Below are 25235 nucleotides of genomic sequence, written 5' to 3'. Positions count from 1 at the left end.
ACCGTATAAATCAAATGAAGGATAAACATCACAAGAACAACATCACTAGATGCAGTGGAAAAACCATTTGACAAAATCTAACATCCACTTATGATCAAAATTCTCAAAAAAGTACGAATAGAGGAACATACCTCCACACAATAAAGGCCACATAACACAAACCCACAGCTAACATCATGCTCAGTGATGAAAAACTGAAAGATTTTTCTTTAAGATCAGGAACAAGAAAAGGATGTCCACTTTAACCACTGTTGCTCAACAGAATGAAGAGCCCAGGAATAAACCCACACTTGTATGGTCAACTGATCTATGACAAAGGTGGCAAAAATGTACAATAGGGGAAAGGCGGTTTCTTCAATAAATGGTGTTGGCAAAACTGAAGAGATAGATGTAAAAAAATTAAACTAAACCACTTTATTATACCACATACAAGAAATATAACAAAAATGATTTAATGACTTGAATGTAAGACCTGAAACCATAAAATTCCTATAAGAAAACACAGGCAGTAAACTTTGACATCAGTCTTAGCAGTATATTTTTGGATATGTGTCCTTATCCAAACGAACAAACAAACAAAAACAAGACTACATCAAACTAAAATGTTTTTGCAGAGTAAAGGAAACCAGCAACAAATAAACATTTTCCTCAAAAACTTAAAAATGGAACTTCCCCATGGCCCATGGATTCCACTTCTGGGAATATATCCAAAGAAACGCAGAAAACACTGATTCGAAAGAATATATGCTCCCCTATGTTCACCGCAACATTATTTACAAGAGCCAAGATTTGGAATCAGTCCCACTGCCCATCAGCAGATGAGTAGATAAGAAAGCTGTAGTACATTTACACAATGGACTGCAAAAATGATGGAAATCTTACCTTTTGTGGCAGCATGGATAAACATGGAGGGTATTAAGTGAAATTAGCCAGTCAGAAAGACAAGTGTGACATGATTTTACCTATATATGGAATGTAATGAGCAAAAGAAGGGATTGGGTTTGGGGACCGGGTGAAAAAGGTGATGGGATTAAACAAACAAAAACCCTCACAGACACAGGTAACAGTAGGGTGATTACCTGAGGGAGAGGAGGGTGGGGGACACAGAAGAGGGTAAAGTGGGAATAAATGGTTATTAAAGGGGGCTTGACTTTCGGTACTGAACACATAATACAATATACAGATGATGTTTTATAGAATTGTACTCCTGAAACCTATATAATTTTATTAACCAGTGTGGCCTCAATAAATTAAAATTTTTTTTAAAAAAAAAACAACCTACTGGAGAAGATATTCACCAGTAATATATCAGATAAGGGGTTAATATCCAGAATGTATAATAAACTCTAACAATTTAACACCAAAAACAAAACAAAACAAAACAAACAACCCAATTAAAATATGGATCTGAATAGACACTTCTCCAAAGAGGACATACAGATGTCCAACAGACATATGAAAAGATGTTCGACATCACTAATCATCAAACAAATGCAAATTAAAACCACAATCAGAAGACAGCTTACACCTGTCAGAATGGCCATCATCAGTAAATCAACAAACAACAAGCACTGGACAGATGCTGAGAAAAGGGAATCCTCGTGAACTGCTGGTAGGATAGCAAATTGGTGCAGCCACTATAGAAAACAGTATGGAGTTTCCTCAAAAAGTTAAAAGTAGTACTACCGGATGACCCAGCAATACCACTTTTGGGTATGTATCCAAAGAAATCCAAAACACTAATTTGAAAAGATATATGCACCCTCATGTTTTCTGCAGCTTTATTTGCAATAGCCAAGATATGGAAGCAACCTAAGTGTCCATCAGTAGACCAATGGATAAAGAAGTTGTGGTACATACGTGCAATGAAATACTACTCAGCTATAAAAAAAGAGAATGAAATCTTGCCATTTGTGACAACGTGGGGGATCTAGAGGGTGTTACACTAACTGAAATAAGTTAGACAGAGGAAGACAAATACTGTATGATTTCACTTATAGGTGGAATCTAAAAGATAAACCCATCCCAAAAAACAAGAGAGAAACATACAAAGAACACATTGAGGTTTGCCAGATGAGGGGAGTAGGGGGCTGGGAAAAAGAGGTGAAGGGATTAAGAAGTACAAATTGGCAGTTATAAAATTAACTTCAGGGACATAAAGTATAACATAGGGAATATAGTTAATAATATTGTAGTAACTATGCATGTTGTCATATGGGTACTATCAGAGTGATCACTTCATAAGATATATAACCACTATACTGTATACCTGAAACTAATATGATATTGTATGTCAGCTGTCATTGAAAAGTAAAACAAAAATTAAAAATAAAATTATAAGCAAATACTACAGTAGGCAAAACAATGTAAGGAAACTCCATGGACTCAGCCAGCTTCAACAATAATCAGCATATGGCCAATTTTGACCCATGTGATCCCGTTCACTTTTCCCTCCACATTACTGTAAAACAAATCCCAAACATGATATTTCATCAGGAACTATTTCACTATATATTTTTAAAAATAAGGCCTCTCTAAAAATACAATGCATCACGCCTATAACAAAAAAATAGTAATTCCTAATAACAAATATCCAGTCAGCATACATATTTCCAAGTACCAATAATAATCTAATCTAATCTAATATAGAAAAAAAAAAGGCTCGCATGCTATGACAGGTTGAAATGTCCCTTGAGTTTCTTTTAGCTGAGAGGACCCTCCTCCATCTTCCTTGCAATTTTGAGGGCACACTTTCTCAGTTTACTGAAGCTATGCCCACCTCAGGTAGATGATGATGGTTGCTGACAAGGTAACAGGGCCCTAAGTCACTGGGGACAGAGAAGAATGGGGGACCTGAGGCACAGTGTGGGGAGCTCTCTCTTTGGGGTTTAAAGCAGTGTCAAATCATCAAGTGAATCCAGCGTCACTTGCTGAGACCCAGCGCTCAGCTCACCACTGGCCTCCCTCTCACCACTGCGCACCTTGTCCTCCACAGCTGTGAACAGCCAGAGAGGCGCCAGACGGCAGCATCCTGCAGCATCTTCGGTCTCTGTTATGCATCTTTCCTGGCTGCTACTTTGTGAGTCTCTTAGAAAGTTAATGAAGGCGCAAGATATTTTCATTGTTTCCGAACACAAAGCTTCTCTTCCCCAACACCTAGCTAACTTCTCCTATACATAAAAAAAGCCCACACCTCAAATTTTAAGTTAATGGAAGCGCTTTTTAAAAATTTCCTTCATTTGTTATAACTATAATTACCTGCTTATCATACTTAGCATTTGGCCTTGAGAAGAAATGAGTAATTACTCTTCTTGTAATGTGTTTAATTCCTCATTGGAATAATTTTAGTTGCCAAGCAACTTTCATTTTTATGTTCCATATAAGAAAGGATTATGCCAGAATTATTTTTTAAAATCAATTTTAGGATAGAATAAGCAACTTTCTGTGCTAGCATGTCTCCTTATAAATACTAATGTTGATTTTAGAGCATAATTGTTTAAAATGTGAATTATGGAAAGCAGAGTTAATTACAGTGATCTACCATAGGAAAGTTAATGTGATTACAGTACATGCGAATATGCACAAATGGGATCTAGGAAGATGGTCCAACAATGCTTATCTTGCTCTTGGTGGCAGAGTGGATAGCTGTAATTTTCTTCTTTTTGCTAGTCTGTATTTTCCAAGTTTTCTAAAATGAGCATGAGTAATTTTAAAAGTTATTTAAGAAGTAAATATAAGAGCTGAGTTACAATTAGGTCTTTGTAAATACAAGAACTTAGAAAAGAATGAGAACTAAATAAGAATATGTATACAAGGTGGGACTTCCCCGACCCCCCCAAAAAACAGAATTATCTTCTGGAGGGCAGGCCCCTTGTAGTACTTGTTGCACAGGCTGCCACCACTAGGTGAATATTTTAGGAACCCGTCTGTATCAGTGTGCCAGCTGGTGGTGGTGTGAGAGGCTGTGTTTGACTTTAGTGAATTTTTTTTGAAGACTCTTTCAAGCCATTTGTGCACTTGCCCAAAGGTAACAGAAAACTTGGACAAGTTTAATTAAATTAAAAATGTAAAATTTCTATACATTGAAATTCACTAACCAATATAAAAGTGGAAAAGAGACTAAGGAAAAAATGCTTGGAACAAGTGATATTCAAAGAGTTATGAGCTTTTTTTAATATGAAAAGCTTTTGCAACTCTCTAATAATAAAAAAACATTGAATAGAAAGTCGTAAATAGGTAAAGGATATGAACAGACAGTTCACAACTTTGGAAATATAGCAAACAAACTTATGGAAATGTACTCAACAAAAGCTTGGAGACACATATATTATCTATCTATCTATCTAGCAAACCTGTTACTATGTAGCATGAAATAAAGGCAAATGATTAAACAGATGGAGTCAGAAACAAAGCATATAATGCATGTAGACAGCATGTATACATGTATAGAGACAGCATATAATACATGTAGAACAGAAATTCACAAAATTGAAGTCTAGGAGGACAGAAATACGGGATTGTTAAACCATGGAGACTTTCCAGAGGAGGTAAATTAAAAAAAACAAACAACAACAATAACAAACAAACAAAAAAACCCCAGAGTGATAACTTTGACTCCAGACTGAGAATCTCAGTCTTAGCTTTTAACTTCTACTGTCACTTTTTTAAGAAAATTTCTCAACTTCACTAAGGTATAATGTTCCTTTTCTCTAAGGTATAATGTTCTTTGTTTTCAAAGAACTCATGGAGAGTTGTTTCATAAGATACTTAGATGAAAAAACAAAACAATAGCAAAGAGTCCCTCCTCCTAATTCGGTGATACAGAATTAAATTTCCAGGTTTAGCTTCCCTTCCCTCCTCGACACTTCGCTGTCTAAGCACCCGTGCAGCCGGGGAAAGCGGTGTGATCTTGGGGTTTAAGAGGAAGCCCTGGTCAGCAGTACTTGTCCATTTCCACGATGTAAATACTCCCAACATAGTCAATGTCAACAGACAATCTCAAGAGCACAGATGACAGTAAAATATGGTACCATAGTAGAAAATAATGATTTTTGAGGATTTATCTTGTAAATTTATACAATTTAATTTGTAATGATGACTGCGTTTAATAGCTGGCTCACAAAATTTCTGAAAATTTAACACTCTGCTATCTGCAAAGACTGTGACAGCATTAAATCAAGTGCGGTTTCCTGCGTGTCTGCACAGGCCGAGTGTCTGCGACCCTGGCCCTGCTTCCCCTTGCCCGCCACCCCTGCTGTTTTCCTCACGGCCACTCTAGGAGGACCCCAGCTAGGGGACTTGCCGCCGAGCAAGTCACCATGCCCAGTGGCTGTAATTGCTCCAGGCACAAACGGGCAGGTCCTACCTCAAGGAGGTGGGTCTGGGGGTGGGGCATGCACTTTGGATGACCTTCTCCAGGGGTCTCCAGTGGCCCAATCACCGCTGTTTCAGTCAATTACTGCGCACATACATGGCTTTTGCTTTCACACTATTACCTAATGTGTTTCCATCACAAACTTAGTAACTCTCATGTCAACTAATGGCTTTAAAAAAGTCTGTTGAACAAGGGGCACTTTTGGAGAAGTACTCATTGGAAGCACCTCTCCAGACCCCCACTCCTGTCGTACCGCTCCCCGCAGCTAAGCCCTCCTTTCGGCCTCTGACCCGTGGGAGATGGGCATACATACATAACATACATTAGCGAGCAAGGCTCCACAGCCCCACAGCAAACCTAAAGGTAGAAATGCAGAACAGGGATGTGGCCTTTGAATGCAAAGAATGAAACCACAGTAATAACAGACACCCATATTCTATTTATTTCCATGGCCAAAGATGAACAAGATGGAAGTTTTGAAGGGAGTTTCTATAGTTGAGAAGGAATAGAAAAGCAGGAGAATCTGAAAGAAGTGGGCCCAAGGTCATAAGCCTGTTCAGGGTTGTCTAATTAGATCTGGGGCCTGCTTTAGAGACACCCAGGTGGCTGGCTTCACCACGTGCTTTTCTAGTTCAGGGAATTGAAAACCCGACTTGGCTCTGTTGTTTCTCAGTGGATTTGTACCCTTCCGGTTTTCCACGTTTTCCTAGAAAATCCAAGAAAATGCTCTGGGGCGTCCAGGAAGCAAGCGTGCCATGGGACCCTATTTCTCAGAATCAGATCACGTGTCACCTCCACCAAAACCACAGTGGCTGCTGGCCGAACGGAAATCTCTGGAGTGGACCCTCAGGAATCTGCACGTAGAACGCCACCCCCTGCCCCATAATTCAGGATTCTGCTCACGTTAAGGCTGGAGAGTCTCCGGTAGAACGGAGAGAATGTAAGCCTCAGAGAAAAATGCCCAGAGTTCGGATTTCAGTGGCTCTCTCACTAATGAGCTGGGCCACTTTCCACAGGTTCTTTCATGTCCTTGAACTTCAATTTCCTATTAGGTTCTTTCATGTCCCTGAACTTCAATTTCCTATTAATTAAAAGAATAAAGAACATCCACCTCACAGGGTTGTTGTGAAAATCAATGGCACCAATTCAGGTAAAGGCCCAGCAGCCCATAGAGCCCACAGTAAGTGTCCAACCACCATCAGTCTACTACCCGCCTGTCTGCTTGTCTCTTCTCAGCAGCCAATCTCGCCTCTCTGGATGAACTTCCTGAACCAAAATGCTCAGAATTCCTGAGACACTGTCAACCTCATGCATAAATATTTTTGACTGCCTCTGTTCTCTATTACAGTGGGAGGCCTGCTATGAATACCCCCCACAGGAGCACAGATGAGACAGAGGAGGGGTTTCCCATCTTCGCATTTCTCAAGGGTGGCTGTCACGGTGACCCACACCCATGAGAGGGCAGACACGCCAGCCTGGAGCACGGGGCGACGGCAGCCTGTCAAAGATGCAGCAAAGAGGCTCCTGGGAATAAATAGCATCTTGATCACAGAATGTTAATTAATTCACTCCAGAGGCTAAGGACAGCCGTGGCTGGGAGCTGCTCTGATGCCTAGAAGCCTTAGGAAGCGTGTGCCCAGAGGACCATCCTTTACTTGTGCAACTGTGTGGCCATGACTTTCAGTGACTGGGGGTTCCACCAAGGAGGCGACTGGGATGACTGTGGTCTTCTTCACGGAGGGCCTGTCATCAACAGTGGCCAAGGCTTTGGGCACCTCCCTGATCCTACTCTTGGCTCTGTTTCTTGGAGTTGCCCTTTCTTGGGTCCGAGTGCCCTTGGATATCATTGCCCACGGCTTCTGGCCTTATGCTCTTGTTGCCTGTGGGCACCTCGCTTTGGTGCATAGGCTCTAAGTTGCAGAATGGTAAGGGATGCCTGACCTTCCCGGAGGGAACCATGTGGCCCCAACAACTGTGTGTTTGCCTTCTTTGGCTTGGATTTTAAAAATAGGTGTAACATTTTAGCCTTCATAAATTAAGGTCTATACAATGCTTTAAACATCCACTGCTCCATGGTGTGGGAAATACACCTATTACTTCTCGGGTATTTCTGGTTTGGGAGGTCTTTGGATAGCATTAGTACAATGCATATGATAATTTTAGTCAATTAACACTTTGTTCAAGAGAGAATTTCAGGCAGACACCTGGTATAAAGATGGGGCCCAATATATGGTTCTTACATTTCATAGATTTTAGTTTCTAATTTGGGAGAGAATGTGAGCCCAGGTGCAGGCCTGTTCTGTGTGGCACGCGGTTTCCCCTGAACCGAGGGAGGCCTGTCCCAGGAGGGGGACCCCAGCATGCCCGACTCAGGTTGCAGGTGGCTGCTGGGGACAGAGGAAGAAGAATGTGCGCAGCATGTTCTCTCCTTAAACTAGGGACATGAGGCCAGTTTATTGTGTCGTTTCTCCGAAGGAGACAATAACGCTTCACCTGCCTATTTCAGAGTTGTTTTGAGTTTAAAAGAAATCAATACATATGGAATTCCAAGGGTGGAAAGAGCAACAACATTCTAAAATATAAGATACTAGGCTAAGCTGCATTTCCCTTCACACTGACAGGTAAGACAAAGATGTAGAGTTTCCTCCCACGCGCCGCTGGGGAGCAGGAGAGCTGCTTGCAGACAGTCCCTTTCTGGGATACGTTTGGCTGTCAGAAGTTGTTTTGCACTCAGAAAAGGACATTAGTGAATTTGGACATCTGAAGCCTTCCGCTGGGTCACAAATGCTGGCAGCCCTCTCATAGAGTGAAAACGTTTTAAAAAGCCTAGATGATCTCATAGGTCTTTCCCACCTCTGAGACAGATGGTGTGATTCATGTACATTTGACATAAATGTACCAGGTTGTGATGATTTGCCTCATTATGCTCCACTGAAGAGAGGCTTAATTTGTAATAATATGCTGAGAATGTAAAGCATGACCTCCAATTAATAAAACAGAGGTGGGGGTGGGTTGCTTCATGGTTAAAGCAATGAACTGACTCAATACTCTGAGTTCCTAATCACAAATCTGTGACCTTGTATGTGACACTGGGAGGCCTGCCACATGCCTTCATGAGTCCCCTTAATTTGTACACACTGATCGCCCATTCTTAAAAGCATTGTAATAAGTCCATCCTCTGAGTACAGTGTGGGTGGTAACAAATGGTTAATAATACTCAAGAGAGTTAAGGCTGCCAAATGCCCATGATGCCTTCAGGGGTATTCAGATTATCACCAAGGGGTGCTAGAAAAATGCAAATCCCACCGTTTCCAGAAAAATTGGCCTGTTGCTCCTCCCTTCCAAGTCAGTCACCTACCCTGTCCCGCAGGCCCAACGGACGTCCAGCAATGATGGAAATATTTCCTATTGACTCTGTTCATAGGCAGTTACCACTTGTGGCTGTTGACCACTTGAAATAGGACTAGTGAGGTTAGGAACTAACTTTTACACCTGATTTAATTGTAATTAATTGGAATGTACATAGCCGCATGTATAGTGGCCACCGTATTTGGACAGCATAGCTCTAGCCAATTCAAACCTCTTCGAAGCAACTACATGAAGGGGAGATTGGGAAAGCAGGAGAGTGTGCATTAACTAATTAGCCAAAGTAATTTTTTTCTTTCTTTTCCAAGTTGGAAGAAGTGGCGAAATTCAAGGTCTGAAGTAAGAGATTACTGAAAAATAAGCACCGTTTCCCAAACCCCTGTACTGTTTCTCTCTGTTTTTTTATGGCTATTAAACAGACAGCATTAAAACTCTAACAAAAAAGCTAAACTAGATCACTTTATTCTATAGAACAACTTTTCTATACAAGGCTGAGAAAATAACCAGTGAGATCAAGTTCAAGAGAAACATTAATCTCACTCCATCCTATTCTCTGACTGCTTCTCAGGAGCATGAGGCTGTGGGATGTTCTTTGTCTGCTGTCATTCCCCAGCCCCACGGACCTCCGTGCCTCAGCGCCACTCCCTTCCCCGACCTAGACATGTCCACTGATAAACGCCTCAAAATCGCAGGCAAAGTGCTGTCTCCCGTTCCCTCCGGACCTAAGGTATCTTCTCTATTTTGCCCCTTTGTAAAGTCTGTGGCAGTATTGAAGTGAACTTACTCAAACTTTATGGGGTGTAAAGAATTTATTCTTGCCGCCCTTAACTTATTATTGCCCTGTCTTTTGTATCTATTTTTTTTCTCCTGAACAATGCACTTCTCAGGTATTCTAAACTCTAATAATGGAACAGGGGTTCAGTCCCTGTAATCCTCATTTACGCACCGCCCAGCACAGCATCAGGGACAAACAGGGACTTAATCAGCGCTTCCTGATAATGCATAAAAGACTGTTAGACTCAATGGGATTTTAAGGTACTTCTTTAACGGTCAGCATACTCCAGGAAATAATGTATCTTTTGCCCTTGTAGGATTTTTTCAGGAGGGAGTGGATTAGGCTTGGTCCTTTCCGGGAAGGACTTCAGAATGGGTCATGTCGTTTTCAGGGCGATGTTGCGATTATCTGAAGGTTAGGGAAGCAGCCCTGAGCTCAGCCAGTGGCTACATGGTTGGTATGGGAGAAAGAAAGGAGGTGCGACAAAGACATTGCTGGTCACTGTTTTCTCAATAGTGAAAAGGAAAGGGAATAAAAGTCTTTATTCATGAAATAGTCATAGTGCCCTGCTAACGACCAGTAAATATGACTACCAGGCCTGTGCAAGGGACTTTGCAGTTTGTTGAAGCAGGAACAAGGTGACAGAAGAACTTATCATAGCTGCCCTTCCTCCAGTCTCCACTGAGTCCTAGCGTATCTCCTTAAATGCATATTTTCTAAGGAGATTTCTTTGAAATAGAAAACCATTCATTCTGCTCCCAAATTCATCCTTAACAGAAAGAATAAAGTGTAAGTAAATAGAAATCTAAAACTTAAGGGTAAACCAGCAATAAAAATGCTCCATCTTTTCCAAGTTACAGAGTCTACCACAAACAATACAGCAAAGTGCAGTACTTGGATCAGCTGCATTAGCAACACCAGGTGGCCTGTTAGAAATGTAAATTCTTGGACTCCAACCCCGACCTACGGGAGCAGAAACTTTGGGGGGCAGGCGTCCAAGCAATTGTGTTATAAAGAAAACCTCCAAGTGGTTCTGCACTAACATTTGAGATCATTGTTTTAAACCAGTGTGGAAATCATCTTTCCATGTTGTAATAAAGTGTACTAAATAAGCATCTCTGAAATGTCCAGTCTTTCCCAATTCTAGAAATAAGGCCTGACCAAGCACTAGACAAGTCCGGCCAGCAGTCCCTAGTTCTGAGTTCAAGCATATGTGCACGTCCTGCTACCTGGGACCTGGGCAGGCTTCCCCAGGGGGCTTCTGGGGGCGGGCCCTTCTGCGCTGGGCCACTGGTGCTCATCTGCTTCATGGGGGGAGAAGGAGGGCTTCAAAGGGGGGGGGGTTGAGGGGGGAGCAGCGACTCTGGAAATCTATGACTTTTCCATCAACTTTAACCATTCCTTTTTCTAAAGGGAGCAAATATTGAGTACCTTTCAATCGCTATTTCACAAATAACAATCAAAAGAAACACAGTGCTTGTAAGACTTTAAAAAATAGTGCCTCTTGGCAGATAACTGCTGCCAGACGCACCAGGGTCTGCATCCTTCATCTGCACCCCTCAGGTGATGACGGAGTCCGGCGTCTAGAGAGCTCGCTGCTGACGTGAGTCTGTCTGCGTCATTCCCAGGTCTCCGACCCCCAATCACAACTCTTATTAACCAGTATCTTCCAGTCCCAGACATTCTGGCTTTACCCAATCTTTTCCTATTCCATCATAATGACCATCCAGAGTGTAAAGGGAACTATTAAGACTTTTTGTCCAAATGATTCAAAGAGTTTCAAATTTCTGTTTGATAACAGTGGTTGCTCATGTAACCTAGTTCTTGTGTGCTCCAAGAATACAAGGACAAAAAGTCAAAGTACCAAAAGCACAATAGCATTTTATGATATTTTTCACAAGAGAAACCTCCATGCAAAGAAAAATGGAAATGCAAACTTTCCACAGTAACTTTTCTCACTTAAATCGCACCTCTCATCACGACCTGTTACGCCCACACAGTCATGTGCCATAGGCACTGCACACTGTCTCCAACGTTTCAAAGGCTCAAAAGCTATTTTTAAAGCCAAAATGCAATCTAGGTTGCTATTCTATAACACACTTTTTAAGGAAAAACAAAGTAATACAGTGATTTTTTTAATGCAAGTGGGCAGTTAGCCAACTCACCAAAGGACTGAATGCAGCTATCGATGAGATCGTCCAGGCTGGCTCCTTTGGCCAAATGTCCCAGAGACACCATCATTCGGAACTGGGTGATCTGGGCCAGGCTGGGATGGGAGGGGATGGGGCTGCTGGCTGGCTTCGCCTCTAGTTTTGCTTTAGGGGCAGTTCTGCAGCCATGAGAAGGTTTCCTGAGGAAAGAGAGGAGTCAGTGAGTGCACGCAGAACAGCCAGGGCACCAACAAACTGGCAGCTCCACGCTCTGAAGGCAGACTGGAGAGGCAAGGAGTAGAGATAACACAATTAATCCTGGGAGTTGGGCTGATAGAAGACATACCCCTCCCACTTGGCACATGCACCAAGCTGACTGGTTGGCTGTTAAAGAGACATCTCCCAAAGCAAATAACAAGGTGAGATTTCAGGGTTGCAATTAGGGCTTGTCCCCCTGGGGTTAGGACTGCTTTGACCCGCTGTCTCCATCTCCCAAAGTAGAGAGGCAGAGGCAGCGGCAGGCCTGCCTTGGCCGTCCTCAGCTCCTAACAGTAATTTTTAAATTTTAGCCTCAGCGTCATGGACTTGGGTCTTAGGAATTAAGTTTCAAGTGGTCCCATCTTCAGGTAAATTCATTCATGTGAACAACTGCAGAGAGGCTGTAAAAGCCCAGCTGGCCTCAGAAACATCTTTAAAGGCCTTTGGGGGGAAATGTCAAAGACTGAGGACCGGTGTGCAGGGGGTGAGGGTGGTGGTATTTAGATTTTAAGTTAGTCCTGCCTTTCTGACAAATCTCTATTGGTTTGAAGATTCGGTTTTTCATTAATTATAATACAGAAAACCACCATGAGTCATTTTTATCATTAAACATCAGTCCATCAAGTCTGTATTTGGGTTTTTACCTATTGGGGGCCAGGGTGGGGGTGGGGAGCAGAGCTCAAGAGAGCTTTATTCCAGAACTGAATCCCAAAGAGCGAGCCTGGGTATAGGACGGCTCAGGGGTCCTATCGGTCACTGCTGTCCACGCTCACCTTGCTTTACCTTTGGCCGTGACCTCTCAGTATAAGTCGTTTGCAAAATGATACACGAAGATTGATTAAGCATTTTGTTTTCATTAGAAGAGATAAACACACAGAGACACATTTGTGCAATCTTTGAAGGTTTATTAGTGGCAGGTGTTGTCACTGGAAACTTCTTTGAGCACATAGTCAATTCTCCTCTCCCTACTGTGACCTGGTTATTTCATAGTTTACAAAAAGGAGTCAAGAAAAAGAGAAAAGTAAATACATCTCAGATCTATACGTTAGCTACTCACTATATACTTTGATAGACACATGAGGGCATCAATTATTCAGTACTTGCTCATTCCATAGGTCAGAGAAGACCAGTGAGACAGCCTATAAGGAGGCACTCTGCAAACTGTAAAACATACTAATTACATGTTAGCTGTTGCTGTATAGAGGTCATAGTTCTTTAATACAAAAATCTAGTTGGAGAATCCAACCCAGAGCATGAAAAGATAACTATCAATCTGCAAGTGCCATGGGTAAGGGGTGTGATATTCTCAGAGGAGGGGGAATCGGTTGCAGGTGGAGTGTTGGGGAAAGCTGCTCTGACAAGATATCATCTCACCCAGAAGGGGCCGAAGAAGTGCTGAGATCAAAATAAAATGCAGGGGCACTCAGGGGACTTTGGAGACCACCCTGCGAAAAGACAAGTGAACTGTGGGGCTACTCAGTGCACAGCCGGACTTGTGCAGGGAACACCCTGCCCTGCCAGTGGCATTTCAGGATCGCTCCGGGGTGCTGGGCTGCAGCGGCTGTGGGGCTCTGTTTTGACCTGGTGGGTCCAATGAGACAGAACCAGCAACTGGCTATTGGGGGTCTGCTACTCCAAGGCAGTGATTTCCAAAAGGTGAAGTTGGTGTTACAGGACGTGATCGAGTTTCTTCAGGCTGTTACTGACTTTTACCCGGCACCTGCAATAGCCCCAGGATCAGATCGGTAGCTGAAAATGAGAGGATAATGGCCACCGTGGACGGAGTGCCGAGGACAGGCAGGCACTGTGCTGGGGGTTTACGTGTTCTTTAAAGCTTACACCCCAGAGAGATTTTATCTCCACTTTGTGATGTTGGAACTGAGTCTAAAAGAGGTAAATGACATAGCCTAGTACAACTCGTGTGTTCTAGATCTGAGATTAGTACTGAGAGCCCCTCTGGCTCTATCTGCTTAATAAATAGTTACTGTGCCTGGAACTGTGCACCTTTCACTACATCAGAATTAGCAAGAGAGGCTGGAATGGTCAATTCAGCTTAAAACAAAGGTAACATTCTCCTAAAACATAGCTGATAATACAAAGGCTGAGTCTTGGGCTCTATTCCTTCTGCAAGTTTCTGGAACAGTCCTCAGACCCGAGGGCTGCACGGACTCTCCGTGGTCATTATCCAAACCCTTCCACTAGAGGTGCGGGGACCCAGGCTCAGTAGGGCCATGGGATCGGCCACCAGTGCCGAGACAAGTAGAAGCCAGGCCTCCTGTGCCCCTGTCTTGCTCCCTACCTGTGCTCCCTCCCCTTCCGGAAGCAACAACAATCTCAGAACCTGGGGCTGGTTGTCAGGTGCTGGGAGTAATTAGCTTTCTGCCTTACCTGCTGCCTTTTTATCACTAAGATCTCTACCCAAGGCAGAGGTGGAAAAGAGAAAAATAAAGGTCTTCTCAGCACAAGTCTCTTTTTCTCTTAGGCCCTCCACATCACTTCTCCCTGGCCCTGGAGAAGAGGTACCTGCAACCAGAGGTGGAGCCTCCACATACAGCTCTTTCCTCTGTATGGGGCCAGGAGGCGTCTACCTCAGTATCTCAGTCGGTGCATAGAAGGAAAATTCCACTTTCTCAGTCCGTGGCATTGACCATTGAGGACTCCAAAAACAGCCCTGGCTCTAATTCTAGTAATGGTTCCTCATGTCAGCAGTAGGGGAGGCCACTTTGGTTCACAAATGAGACGCTTTCACCAGAACTAGGAGGGACTGCGGTACATTCAAGCAGAAAGAACTGGAAGGGAGTATTTGGCGATTGGTGAAAGATGCAACCTGGGAACTATGGAGCCCAGACAGAGTCGAGGTCTGCGGCATGAGAAACCAGGGATAAGAGAAACTACTAAAAACCAAACTGCAACCTGAAAGGTCTAGGTAGGTGGGGGTTATCTGCACCATAACCTAGGGAACTCAGCTCTTCTGCCGTGCAATTCCTTGACTGGCTGCTGCTTGTGACAAACCCCCAAAACTGTCTCTTCTGGATAAATGGCTATAGACAGAGATTTATAAAATGCTTTATTATAGGCAGTTCTTGAAGGTAATTTAATCCATGGACCGAACAGCCTCTAGTCTGCAAAGGCGTATTTTTAAACAATAGTAGCCAAATGTTTCCTGGTCAGCTCCCTGGTGAATTAAACAAACAAACAAACCCCTAGGAAAAATAAATTAACTTGAAGGTGTTTTCTGAGGCTAAAATTGGCAAAGGCTCCATTAAGTTTGCTGAAGGAGACCCTCAAAATTCAGACTGGTTCAAGTGAAATCCTCTCAAAGCACAAGTTACCTCAGTTCAACTTATAATGGAAACTTCCACAACTTTCTTTGCAGTGGAAGGTGGCTTCTAGTGAGGATTCCTTCCTGTCCTGTCCCCTCCCCAGCTCCTTAATGGCTCAGTTTAACCTACTGAAGCTCCCCCCACCCCCAATATAGTGCAAGATACAGTGTTGGGCGCTCAGGGACACAAGGCAGGTGCAAAAAAACGCAGAGAACCTTTAGCTCTATAAAGTCCAGCAGGGCAAAGCTTCCTGCCTCTACTGGTCATGCTTGTGAGGGCTGGGCACGACAGTCACACTAGGGTCCATGTGGAAGGAGGTGGGGAAGTGCACAACGTGCCCAGCCCAGGGTGCTGTCTAAGCAGTGGTTGGTTCCAGCCCTTTGGGGGATAAACTCAAAATTACCCGGCCCCTCCAAGCCTCTCTCTCCTGACAAGAACCTTTTCACTCACTGTCACTCTTCACCTTATTTCACGCCAAGACGCTCCTAAAACATCTCTCTAAAATCACAGTGGGGTAGACGTTCCCACCCAGAAGGTTATATGACTCGCTGACCTCCCCTTGCTTGCTGCAAGCGTAGTTGGCCTTTCAGGGCCCTCCGGGATCCGCAGGGCCATAGAGGCCGCCAGGTGGCGCTGCGGGAGCCCTGCCCCCCGCAGCAGGTGCCGGCTGGCGACCTGGAAAGTCCGCGAGTGGGAGTCCCAGGTGCGTGGCAGCTAGGAGTTGGGGGAGGAGGTCTGTCAGTGCAATTCCGGAGCTTGCCGGGCGAACGCTAGCCGCGCGGACCGCACAACCCAGATCATTCCCCCATTTCCCGGTTGCGACGCGCTGGACACTCCAGGCGCGTCCGTCTCTTGAGCTTGTGTCCCTTGCGCGCGACTCCCCGGTGGTCAGCCAAGGTCCCAGCTTGCTGCCCCCAGCAGTCCGGCCCCCAACTTCCCGTAAAGGAGGGCCCCGTGTCGTCCGCCCCACTTCCCATCCCCGAGAGGCCTCAGGGGGCTGCCCGCACAATGGCCCCCGCCCCAAGGAAGGAAATAGGTGCTTCCCAGGGCCTGGGCCCCTACTCACCGAGGAGCCTCTCTCGCCTTGCCCAAGGTACCCATGGCTGTAGCCGCTCTCGTGAGCCGCTTCACCTAGCGCAGCTGGACGGGCTCGGCGGGGCACATCGCATCGCCGCCGCGCTGCCCCTGCTGCTGCCAGCGCGCCCTTTCGCCCCGGGCCTCTCCGCCTTCGGGCCGCCCACCTGCCGCTCTCGGAGCCGGGCGAGCCCGCCCGACGCGCACCCGCAGGCACAAACTTTAAGTACAGGGCCTCTCGCCTTGCCCGCGCGCGCACGCGCGCACTGACACTCTCCGGCACCAACCACCTGACACCCGCTGATGTTATCGGCTGTAGGAAATGTGTGGCGCTCTTCGGCTCTTCTCTGAAACCTGCCCCCAGTACTCGGTAGTGCGCCGAGGCCAGCGCCTCTCCAAGTCCTCGCCTTCTACTCTTCCTTTCTACCTCTCCCAGCCCAAGGTTGCGGTCCCAAGGGGAGCTGGAGGGCTGGGAAGGCTCCGGGTGCCCTATATCCCACCAAACCCGAGCCTGCAGAGCAGGTGTGAGCCTAAGGGAACCGGCTTAGCCCGGCAGTTCGGCTCCCGGGAGAACACCACCACCACCACCACGACCCCAGCAGGCCTGCATTTCAGTCCCGGATCCTGACAACCCCTTGACCCTTGGCAGGCCTCTTTTGAATGTATTAGAGTTCAGAGCTGGGGCGGGGTAAGAAACTAATACAAAGTTGTGGATATGCCTTAGTCTGAGTCTCTGGGTGTCTTCTTGGTAACAATTTGCAAGACTGGGCTGGAGATACGTGTACAGTACCGTTTAAGAGGCAGCGGCTGTGGAGGTGCACTCTGGGAGCGTGATCTAGTGGGAGACAGCTGCCTGGCATCTGTAGGTGTAGCTGTGGGGAGAGGGGGACAGGGATGGGGAAGGGCGGAGAGAATTTTGTTTCAGCAGCCCTGGCTAGGAATGGCGGCCTAAGCCCCTGCTTGCAAGTGATGCTAGGAAGAGCTACTGTTGGTTGAGAGAGTTTTGCTAAATGCTTTTTGTACATTGCCTCATTGACTCCATCTCCCCCAAATACCAAGAGGTCACTATATTAAAGATGAGAAAATTAAAGATTAGAGAATAATATGCCTCCCATTACACAACTAGTAAACAGCAAAGAGAACTATGACTGGGCTGAGATCGGACTCCCTGTAATCACTGCTGGACTGTCCTGATAAGACACCCGCTGTCATTGTCACATGCCATAACTCCAGCCACAACAATAGGACTCTTCCTAGCCATAATGTTTGGACTTTCAAGCCTCCCCCTGCAACTTCATTTATACATTGCCTTATGTTTACACCATCTTGTCCTTAAAAAAAAAAAGATAATTCAAGATAGCTTATCTGCATAACCTACAAGAGAAGTATGTGAAATGTACAGTGAAAAATAAGATACATAAAATGGAGCCATAAATGAAAGTCATTCTCTAAAAATGCTCCCCATAGAGTCCAATACACTTGCTTCAAGTAGGACAAAAACTTTTCACCTGGATTTCTAGCAGTCATGTTCAAAAGGAAGGCCAACTAAAGTTCAATTCCTGTCACATGCAAGACAAAAAAAGGAAAGAAAGAAAGAAAGAAAGAAAGAGAAAGAAAGAAAGAAAAGAAAAGAAAAGAAAATTGCTCAAGAGAAGATGGACTCTTCTTGATACTGAGACCAGAAAGAAATCTATCTAAAGAATCCCCATGAACTTTGGGGTGATAGAAAAAACTAAGCCCTCAGTCATAGCATATATATAGAAGTGGCATGTGGATATTTAATAAATATTAAATAACACTTTTCTAGAATTACACTCTATACTCATATGTCTGCATGCCAAGTGGATAAACATATGCCTTTCTTTATGTGCATAACTATATGTAGATGTCTGTATACGTAGACAGACTATTTGGTGAATACACACAATGCTAAACACATGTAGGCAGCTGCACACACCTATATACCTGCAGTCCATTATGTGTATAAGTATAGAAACTATTAGTACATTAATAATGAACTAAATAATTCATTATTATGAATTTGAGAAACAAGTCTTGCTGAGTTTTGTAAAGAAAGAGGCCTGATTCAGGCCTGGAAGCTTCCTCCTCTCCGGCTTCCTGAGAACTCTGTACTCCACTTGCACCTCATTCTATTTCTCGGCCCACCTGAGCTTTGATGACACTTTCTGGCTGCTCCTACTTGAGTGATTTGTCCTTTCCAGACATCTAAAATATTAGAAGTTAGCTCCATTGCTTCCGTCATCTTCTGCCATGCGGTTAGTCTTCCGAGTGTCATCTGAGGCACCTCCGACCTTAGGAACACATTTCTTCTTTTCTCTCTCATTCTCTCCTCTAACCCCCTCTTCTGTGTCTCTAACCTCTTTCATGGGCAGTTGTCAATGTTTCTGTAGCAGCTGAGAAAGACTGGAGGCCATTGTCTGCCTCTGCCTGCCTCTTGGGTGAGATTCTGCGGCATTCTTTCTCTGTCGTTCTTCCTTTTGATCAGGCATTTTTAACTAATATCCACGGACTTTTATTTGGCTTTTTGATGTGTATTGTGGAGCCTTTGAGACTAAAATACATGCTTTCATCAGATTTCCAAAATGCCCTACTACTCCAATTGGGTGTTTTTATTTTCCTCCGTAGCTTCAACAGGACCCATATGACTCTAATGTTTGAATATACAACCTCGGTATCTAATATCCACACCCACATTTCTAGCCGGTCACTTGCTTTAATTATCCTGCAGGACTTCCTCCCTATCTTCACAGCCACATGTTGGCCTTGACCCTCATTATCTCAGAATCTGGACATGTGTAATAGCTTCGTAACTAGCCTCCCTAATTACAGAACCTCCTCTTCTCTGATCCTTCTTTCATGCTGCTTTTAGATTTACCTGATTATGTCATGTCTCTGCTTCCAAACTGCCACAGAATCTCCAGTTGCCTACAGAATAAAGTGCAAACTTCTTAACATTGTGCATCTTCACAGCTAGACCTCACCCGCCCAGCCTGGCCTCCAGCCCTGCCCTCCTAGGCACCTGCCGTCTTAGGTTACACCCTGGTCATTCCTGGTAATTGCTGTGTCCTGAGCCCCTGCAAGTGTTGTTGCTTTTGCCCGTGTACCTCCTTCTGCCTGCCATCTCTTTTCGCCTGGTAAACACACAAAAATAGTTATGCCAAACACATGTCAAACTGGTAAGCCACCCGAGAGGGCACACACAGGATTGCCTCCCGGGGCAGAGGCGTGCCGACTCACCTTTCAGAACCTGCCTGTGGCTACCACAGCTTCCACTCTGTTGTCGGCCATTGATTGATTCATTCATTTAAGATGTCTTCACTTGGTGCCTACTTAGTGTCAGATGCTATCCTTGTCATTGAGAATCTGGTAGAGAACAAGACATAAGGTCCTTGTTCATAACAGTTTAAGTATCTGACAGACAGTAACCAAGCCAACAAATAAACAAATACACCACAGTTTTACGCCCTGATTTCCAGAAACTACCACCTTAGAGTCACGTCACTCCTGCCCTCATGGGGGCACCAGGACATGTCCCAGTTGGGGCCTCTCCATGGACCTGTGAGAACAAAGCTGTCACGTTTAGGAGCACATAGCTCCAGAGGAGACTGGAGAGAAATGGAGAGGGAAAGGAGGGAGAGGGTGGGGCACCATCCTTCACTCTCCTGCTGAGACCTGCTCCTATTTCTGAGACGGGCAGAATTGGCCCTGTTATTTTATGATTGTGACTGTCTGTCCCACATAGATGCACATGGAACACCAAGTTCCTGCTGCTGCTCAACCCTGCACCAAGGCCAGAGGAACTTCCCATGTGAGAAGCGGCTCCTTTGGCTCTGTACCTGTAGATTGTGGGCATGCGGTTGGAGGCCCGCTTGTTTTTGTCTGGGTGTCTTCTCGTGGATGCAGCAGCAGGCCTGTCTGGGTCTCTCCATCAATGGGCCAGCCGTCCTGAAGAGTGTCTGTTTCCTTGAAGTATCCCCAGGATTCTCCACAGAGAATTTTATGATTGTCCCATAAATTTCATTTTAAGAGAGATAGTCCTATATATAGACCCTAAATGTGAATATGCATTCTCGTTTTCAGCTGCTTTAAAGGGTGTGTCCTGTCTCTCTGAAGTCCCTTCCTAGAGTCCTATCGCAAAGCCCACATTTTTGGTTAGATTGCCCTCAAATTTGATTTTGGGTTTTTTTTTAAGATGCTAACATAGCAAACAAATAGAAATACATGTTGTCTCATGGCTTTTACTCGTACTAGGATGGGAGTCCCTTGAGGCCTAGGAACAGATGAGGGACAAGATATGACTTCTGCTTTATTGGGTCCCTCAGGCTGCTGAGTTCCAACACGATTCATGGGAAGCAAGGGCAGAAGCCTCTAGGTGGAAGTGCCTTTATAATTTCCAACTGGGTGGATCTGCCAGGTTGGTGGCTTTCAAATTGTTTTGAACATTACTCCATGGTAAGAAGAGTCGAGTCACATTTTACATTCTCTGACTCAGACGTATGTTTGCCCTACATGTAAAACTGAAACACAGGCTATGTGAAACAACAGCACCCTTGCTATATGTGGTTCATGCTGATCCTTTGAAGTCTTTTTAACTTTGTTTAGTGACATTAAAAAGTAAATACTAGTCAGGACCTACTGAAGTGATACGTTACTGGGTTGGGCTCATAGTTTATGAAATAATAGCTCTCGGTCAGCCTCTCACGGTAACAATAGATCTCCATGGTTACCCCAGGAAATGGGACCCAGGTGGCGTCAAGTAGGGGAACATTTCATTTTTCATTGTTTCTCCTTTTGTAATTTTTATTTTTGTGTTATGTGCACACATCTATTCAATAAATAAATCCTATTTTAAATTATTAGTGTGCAAAAACCTTCCTGCTTTCCAATTCCAAACTGAATGGCTTTACAAAACCAGAGGCTGGGGCTGGCAAAAGTAAGTTGTGAGTAGATTTACTTTGTTCAAGTTTATCAAAATATATCAAACAATATTTTTTTCTACAAATATTTGGAAGGCAGAATGGCACAGTGGTTAAAAGCTCTGGAGCTAGAATGATTTTGAATTTCAGCCCTAATTCTTCCTAGGAGTGTGACCTTGAGCAAGTTAACTTCTCTAAACCTCAGTTTCCACATCTACAAAAATGGGTACAAATAAGGCCTACCTCATGAAACTTTGCTAATGATTATATGGACATGTGGTGTCCATGGTAGGAGGTCACAACCACTGAAGACATGTTAATGTTTTGAGTGATTACTCTGTGCCAGGCTGTGGGCACACAACGTGTGTTTCAGGAACCTAATGAATGCCATGTGATCATATCCAAGGGACACTTACCTTAGTTCTTGGTTGATATGGGTGCCAACTTCTCAGAGGAAGTAAAGTGTATGGGTTAAGATGGACAGAGTGAGATGGATAGAAGTGAGGAGAGAGAAGAGCAAAGTACTTTGCTGAACTACAAGACTCAGGAACTTAATTCCGATCCCCCCACACCGCCACCCCCATCAATATATAAATAAGGTTCTCAAGTCTGACTTGATCTTATTGCCTTTGCAGAATCCAAGAGGCTAGTTTACACCTTGAGGAGTCCCACGGGCTCCTTAGATCCCTCACTCCACTTTCGATGTGATTTAATTAACACCACTCTCAGGTGTGCTCTTGGGTGCTTGAGGTGAGTGCTGCTGAACGGAGGACTGAGTTAATTAATATTCAGCACTGGGCTTCTTTTCAAGTGGCTGGGATTGTGATCAAACAGCAGCAGTTCAACCACTGTTTTAGAAACTCCTAGTGTGCACCCAGCACCATACTAGCATTAACACTAAATAATTTAACACCTACAAGGACACATTGGGAAAAGCTGGGGGGAAAAAACAAAGAACAAAACAAAACAAAAAAAACAAACCGTTCATAGAAAGATTTAAATGGCCTGGAGCAGCCCAAGGATGTGGTTTTCCGGGTACAACAACTGTTTAACATGCCTTTTTGAAAGTACTGTGATAAGCATTGTATTGAAATGAAAACTCTTAAGTATTAATAGGTACTGTTACATGTGAGCGGTGGAGAAAATCCTTGTAAATTAATATGGGCAGTGCTTCTCAAACTGGGATCATCTGCAGATGCACCCTTAAGGGTCTAAAAGAAATTTTTTCCCTTTAAAAGGGGTCATGTTTTACTCATATCTCAGAAATACTAAAGTAGGCCATTTCACATGCAACTTGCATTTTACCTCTTGCTTTTAACAATGCAGTTCTAATATCCCATCCCACTCCTCTGTGCCAAAGCCCAGTCTTCCCCAACCACATGGGTGTGAGTATCTCTGTATTCAGTCTGATTCTTTGTCATAGGAATAGGGATCGACTCTTCTGGCCAGAAAGCTGCCTTAGGAAAGTATACATTGGGATAGAATAATCTTTAATGATCCTCTGGCCTTGGAAGTGGGAAGCGAGGCCCTGTCAGCTGGACTACAGAGGGTGTGTCTTAACCCTATGGGTAACTGTGCTCCCTGAGTACAGAATTTGTGTTTCACAAAAAATAAAGTCACACCAAGTGATTTAAAAACAAAACCGAAAGCTTAAGTTTGCTGCAAGTATCAATCAAGATTGATCTGCCCCCCTGTGTAACTGGCAACTGAGTAAAATATTTTGGTCGAAGTAATTTCTCAGAGTCCATCCAAATGATGGCAAAATTTACAGTAAAAGAAATGTTTCTTTTTCTTTGTTTTTTATTTTGTTGGGTTTTTTTGTGTGTGTTTGTTCGTTTTACATCTGGTATCAAACTCAGAGCGCAACTCTGAACAAAGTGTGGAGCTAGAGGAGTCCGCATAACAGCTTGCCAAGTCTGTTGGTCAATCAAAATAGTGAACCAAGTGTCCACCTTAACTGATTTTAAATTAAATTAGTCGCTGAAAAACATCGCCACAGGTTGTGATAAACCCAGTTAGCACCCATATATGTGTGATTTTCAAGTGCTTCGGAAGTGAGGCTTTGCTCCCTGAGGAAGGTCACCTCACGCTGGATCGTCATTTGGCTCCTGCAGGTGCGATCCTGCTGTTGCATGATTGCTTTGACGTGGTTAGTTTGTGTTTGGGTGGGGGCTCGATGAACTCTGGGTTAGACTTGCGACAGAAATAGACAGGTCTTATATAATCAATGTTGGTGATTGTTTAAAACAGTTCTTTTAAAAATCTACACTGACTTTTGTACTGCACCAGCCAGAGAAAGTAACTAGGTCAAGTGGGAGGTAGGAGGAGGATGCGTTTGCCTCAGGCCCTCCCGCTTAGCTAGGAACACTCTGCGTTCAGCAGGAGGGGGAGGGCCACTTTTTGACAGTCGTGGTTCCCTTCCTCCATAAAAATATAATAAAGATAGATTTTACCATTGTGTTGGCATAAAGACAAATATTATCTGGACTAGATTCATTGTTATGCATTCATTCGCATCATATTCATTTTTTTCTTCAGATTTTAAAAGGAATTAAGTTCAAACATTTTCGTGGGCCCCTATAATTACTACGGACTCCAGGCAATGCACCTCCTTGATTAGCCAGCCCTGGGGGCTGGCTTGCTCCTTCAGGAAAGACAAAGGTTTTTTTCTGTGTGTATATGTGTTGATATATGGTGTAAAATAAGGGAAAAGGTAATTTTGAACAGGTGCTCCCTCTCTGTCTCTTTTGGACAAGGGGTAAGGAGGAACATGAACAATTGCCTGGAGAGCAGTAAGGTGAGGAAGGGGATGCAAAACAAAGGCCCGTCAGTGGAAGAGAGATAAACACATGGTCCCCTTTAAAACTAGGGGCTCTAAAGGGTCATTCAATGCCAGAGGGGCCAGCATAGAGGGGCCAGCATAGAGGGGCCAAAAAAGTAGTACCTACTGACCAACTAGCTGTTGGCAGTGACTAAGGAGCGTTGTCCTGGAGTAAGGACCTATTGCTTCCCTGTCAGACTTGAACTCGGAGCCATCTACCCAGAGGCCCAGAGAGAATAAAGCTGACAGCCCAGGGGCTACTGAGGAAAGTAGGCTGGACTATTGCACGCCCTCGGTAGTCAGCATGTTAGGCTGTGCTGCGCTGGATCATACAGAATGCTTTTTACTTGTTTCTCTGTATCCCTTGTGTGTTTACCCACAGTTCCTCATGATGATTATATGAGCTAACATATTGGGTACTTCCTGCATGTCAAGCACTGTGCCAGGAAATCAGTGTACGTTACTTCATGTCATCCACACAAAAAACGATGATGATTTACCCTCGTTGTCCCCACTTTAGAGATGGGGATTTCAGGCTCAGAAAGGTTGAGTAACTCACCCAAGGACACATCGCCATGGAACAGTGAAGCTGGGTTTCAAGTCAGCGTGATTCTGGAGGGCAAGCTGGTCGCCATTTTGCTACACTGCCTGCTCATAATATATTAGATTTTGTATCCAAAACAGTTGCGCTTGTTAGGTATTACCCGCTATGAAATCTGGGTGAGATAAAGAGGGTATAAACAGCACTAACTACTGCATATTGTTGATGGTCTCAATGGTGCTAACCTTTTAACTATTCAATTAACTATAACTTACAAACCAGACCATCCTAGGAGGTCAAAATTTCTGTCTGGTTGCAGCTGCTCCTTGGCCCAGCTCAAGCTAGAATTGCCTCTGAAAAGACTTGGCCATTGGTGGCGGAGGGAGAGCCACTGACTTGAGGCATTTTCAGACCCTACCCCAAGTTTTCACTTTCAGTCATTTGAAAAGTGAAAGTATCAGTGTTGTCAATGTGCTATTAATGTGCTGGTCGGGGTCATGTTACCTTTATGTATCAGTTCTTATGTGACCAGTACGCATCCTGTGTGAGTATCTACATGTGTGAATGTTTCCCTAACAGATTGGGCTGAAAATTTGGTTCCTGCTACCTTATCTTC

The 25235-nt window shown here is 44.3% G+C and overlaps 1 protein-coding gene across 1 annotated transcript in view; it reads right to left on the bottom strand.

Annotated features, from left to right (window-relative positions):
* Positions 1-16223, bottom strand: part of RASGRP1 (RAS guanyl releasing protein 1) — a 78422-nt gene extending 62199 nt beyond the window's left edge. The window contains exons 1-3 of the mRNA XM_054564072.1: positions 16074-16223; positions 15800-15960; positions 11681-11865 (exon numbers count right to left, since the gene is read on the bottom strand). Of these exons, the coding sequence (XP_054420047.1) occupies positions 11681-11865; positions 15800-15960; positions 16074-16223 (496 nt within the window). The remainder of the gene's footprint in view (positions 1-11680; positions 11866-15799; positions 15961-16073) is intronic.
* Between the last annotated feature and the right edge of the window lie 9012 nt (positions 16224-25235).

The sequence above is a fragment of the Pteronotus mesoamericanus genome, unplaced genomic scaffold (assembly GCF_021234165.1).
Source record: "Pteronotus mesoamericanus isolate MK-2021 breed Mesoamerican mustached bat unplaced genomic scaffold, CSHL_Meso_final contig_164, whole genome shotgun sequence".
Lineage (NCBI taxonomy): Eukaryota > Metazoa > Chordata > Mammalia > Chiroptera > Mormoopidae > Pteronotus > Pteronotus mesoamericanus.
Note: the sequence above shows the minus strand (reverse complement) of the source record. Positions and strands in the feature narration are given on the sequence as shown.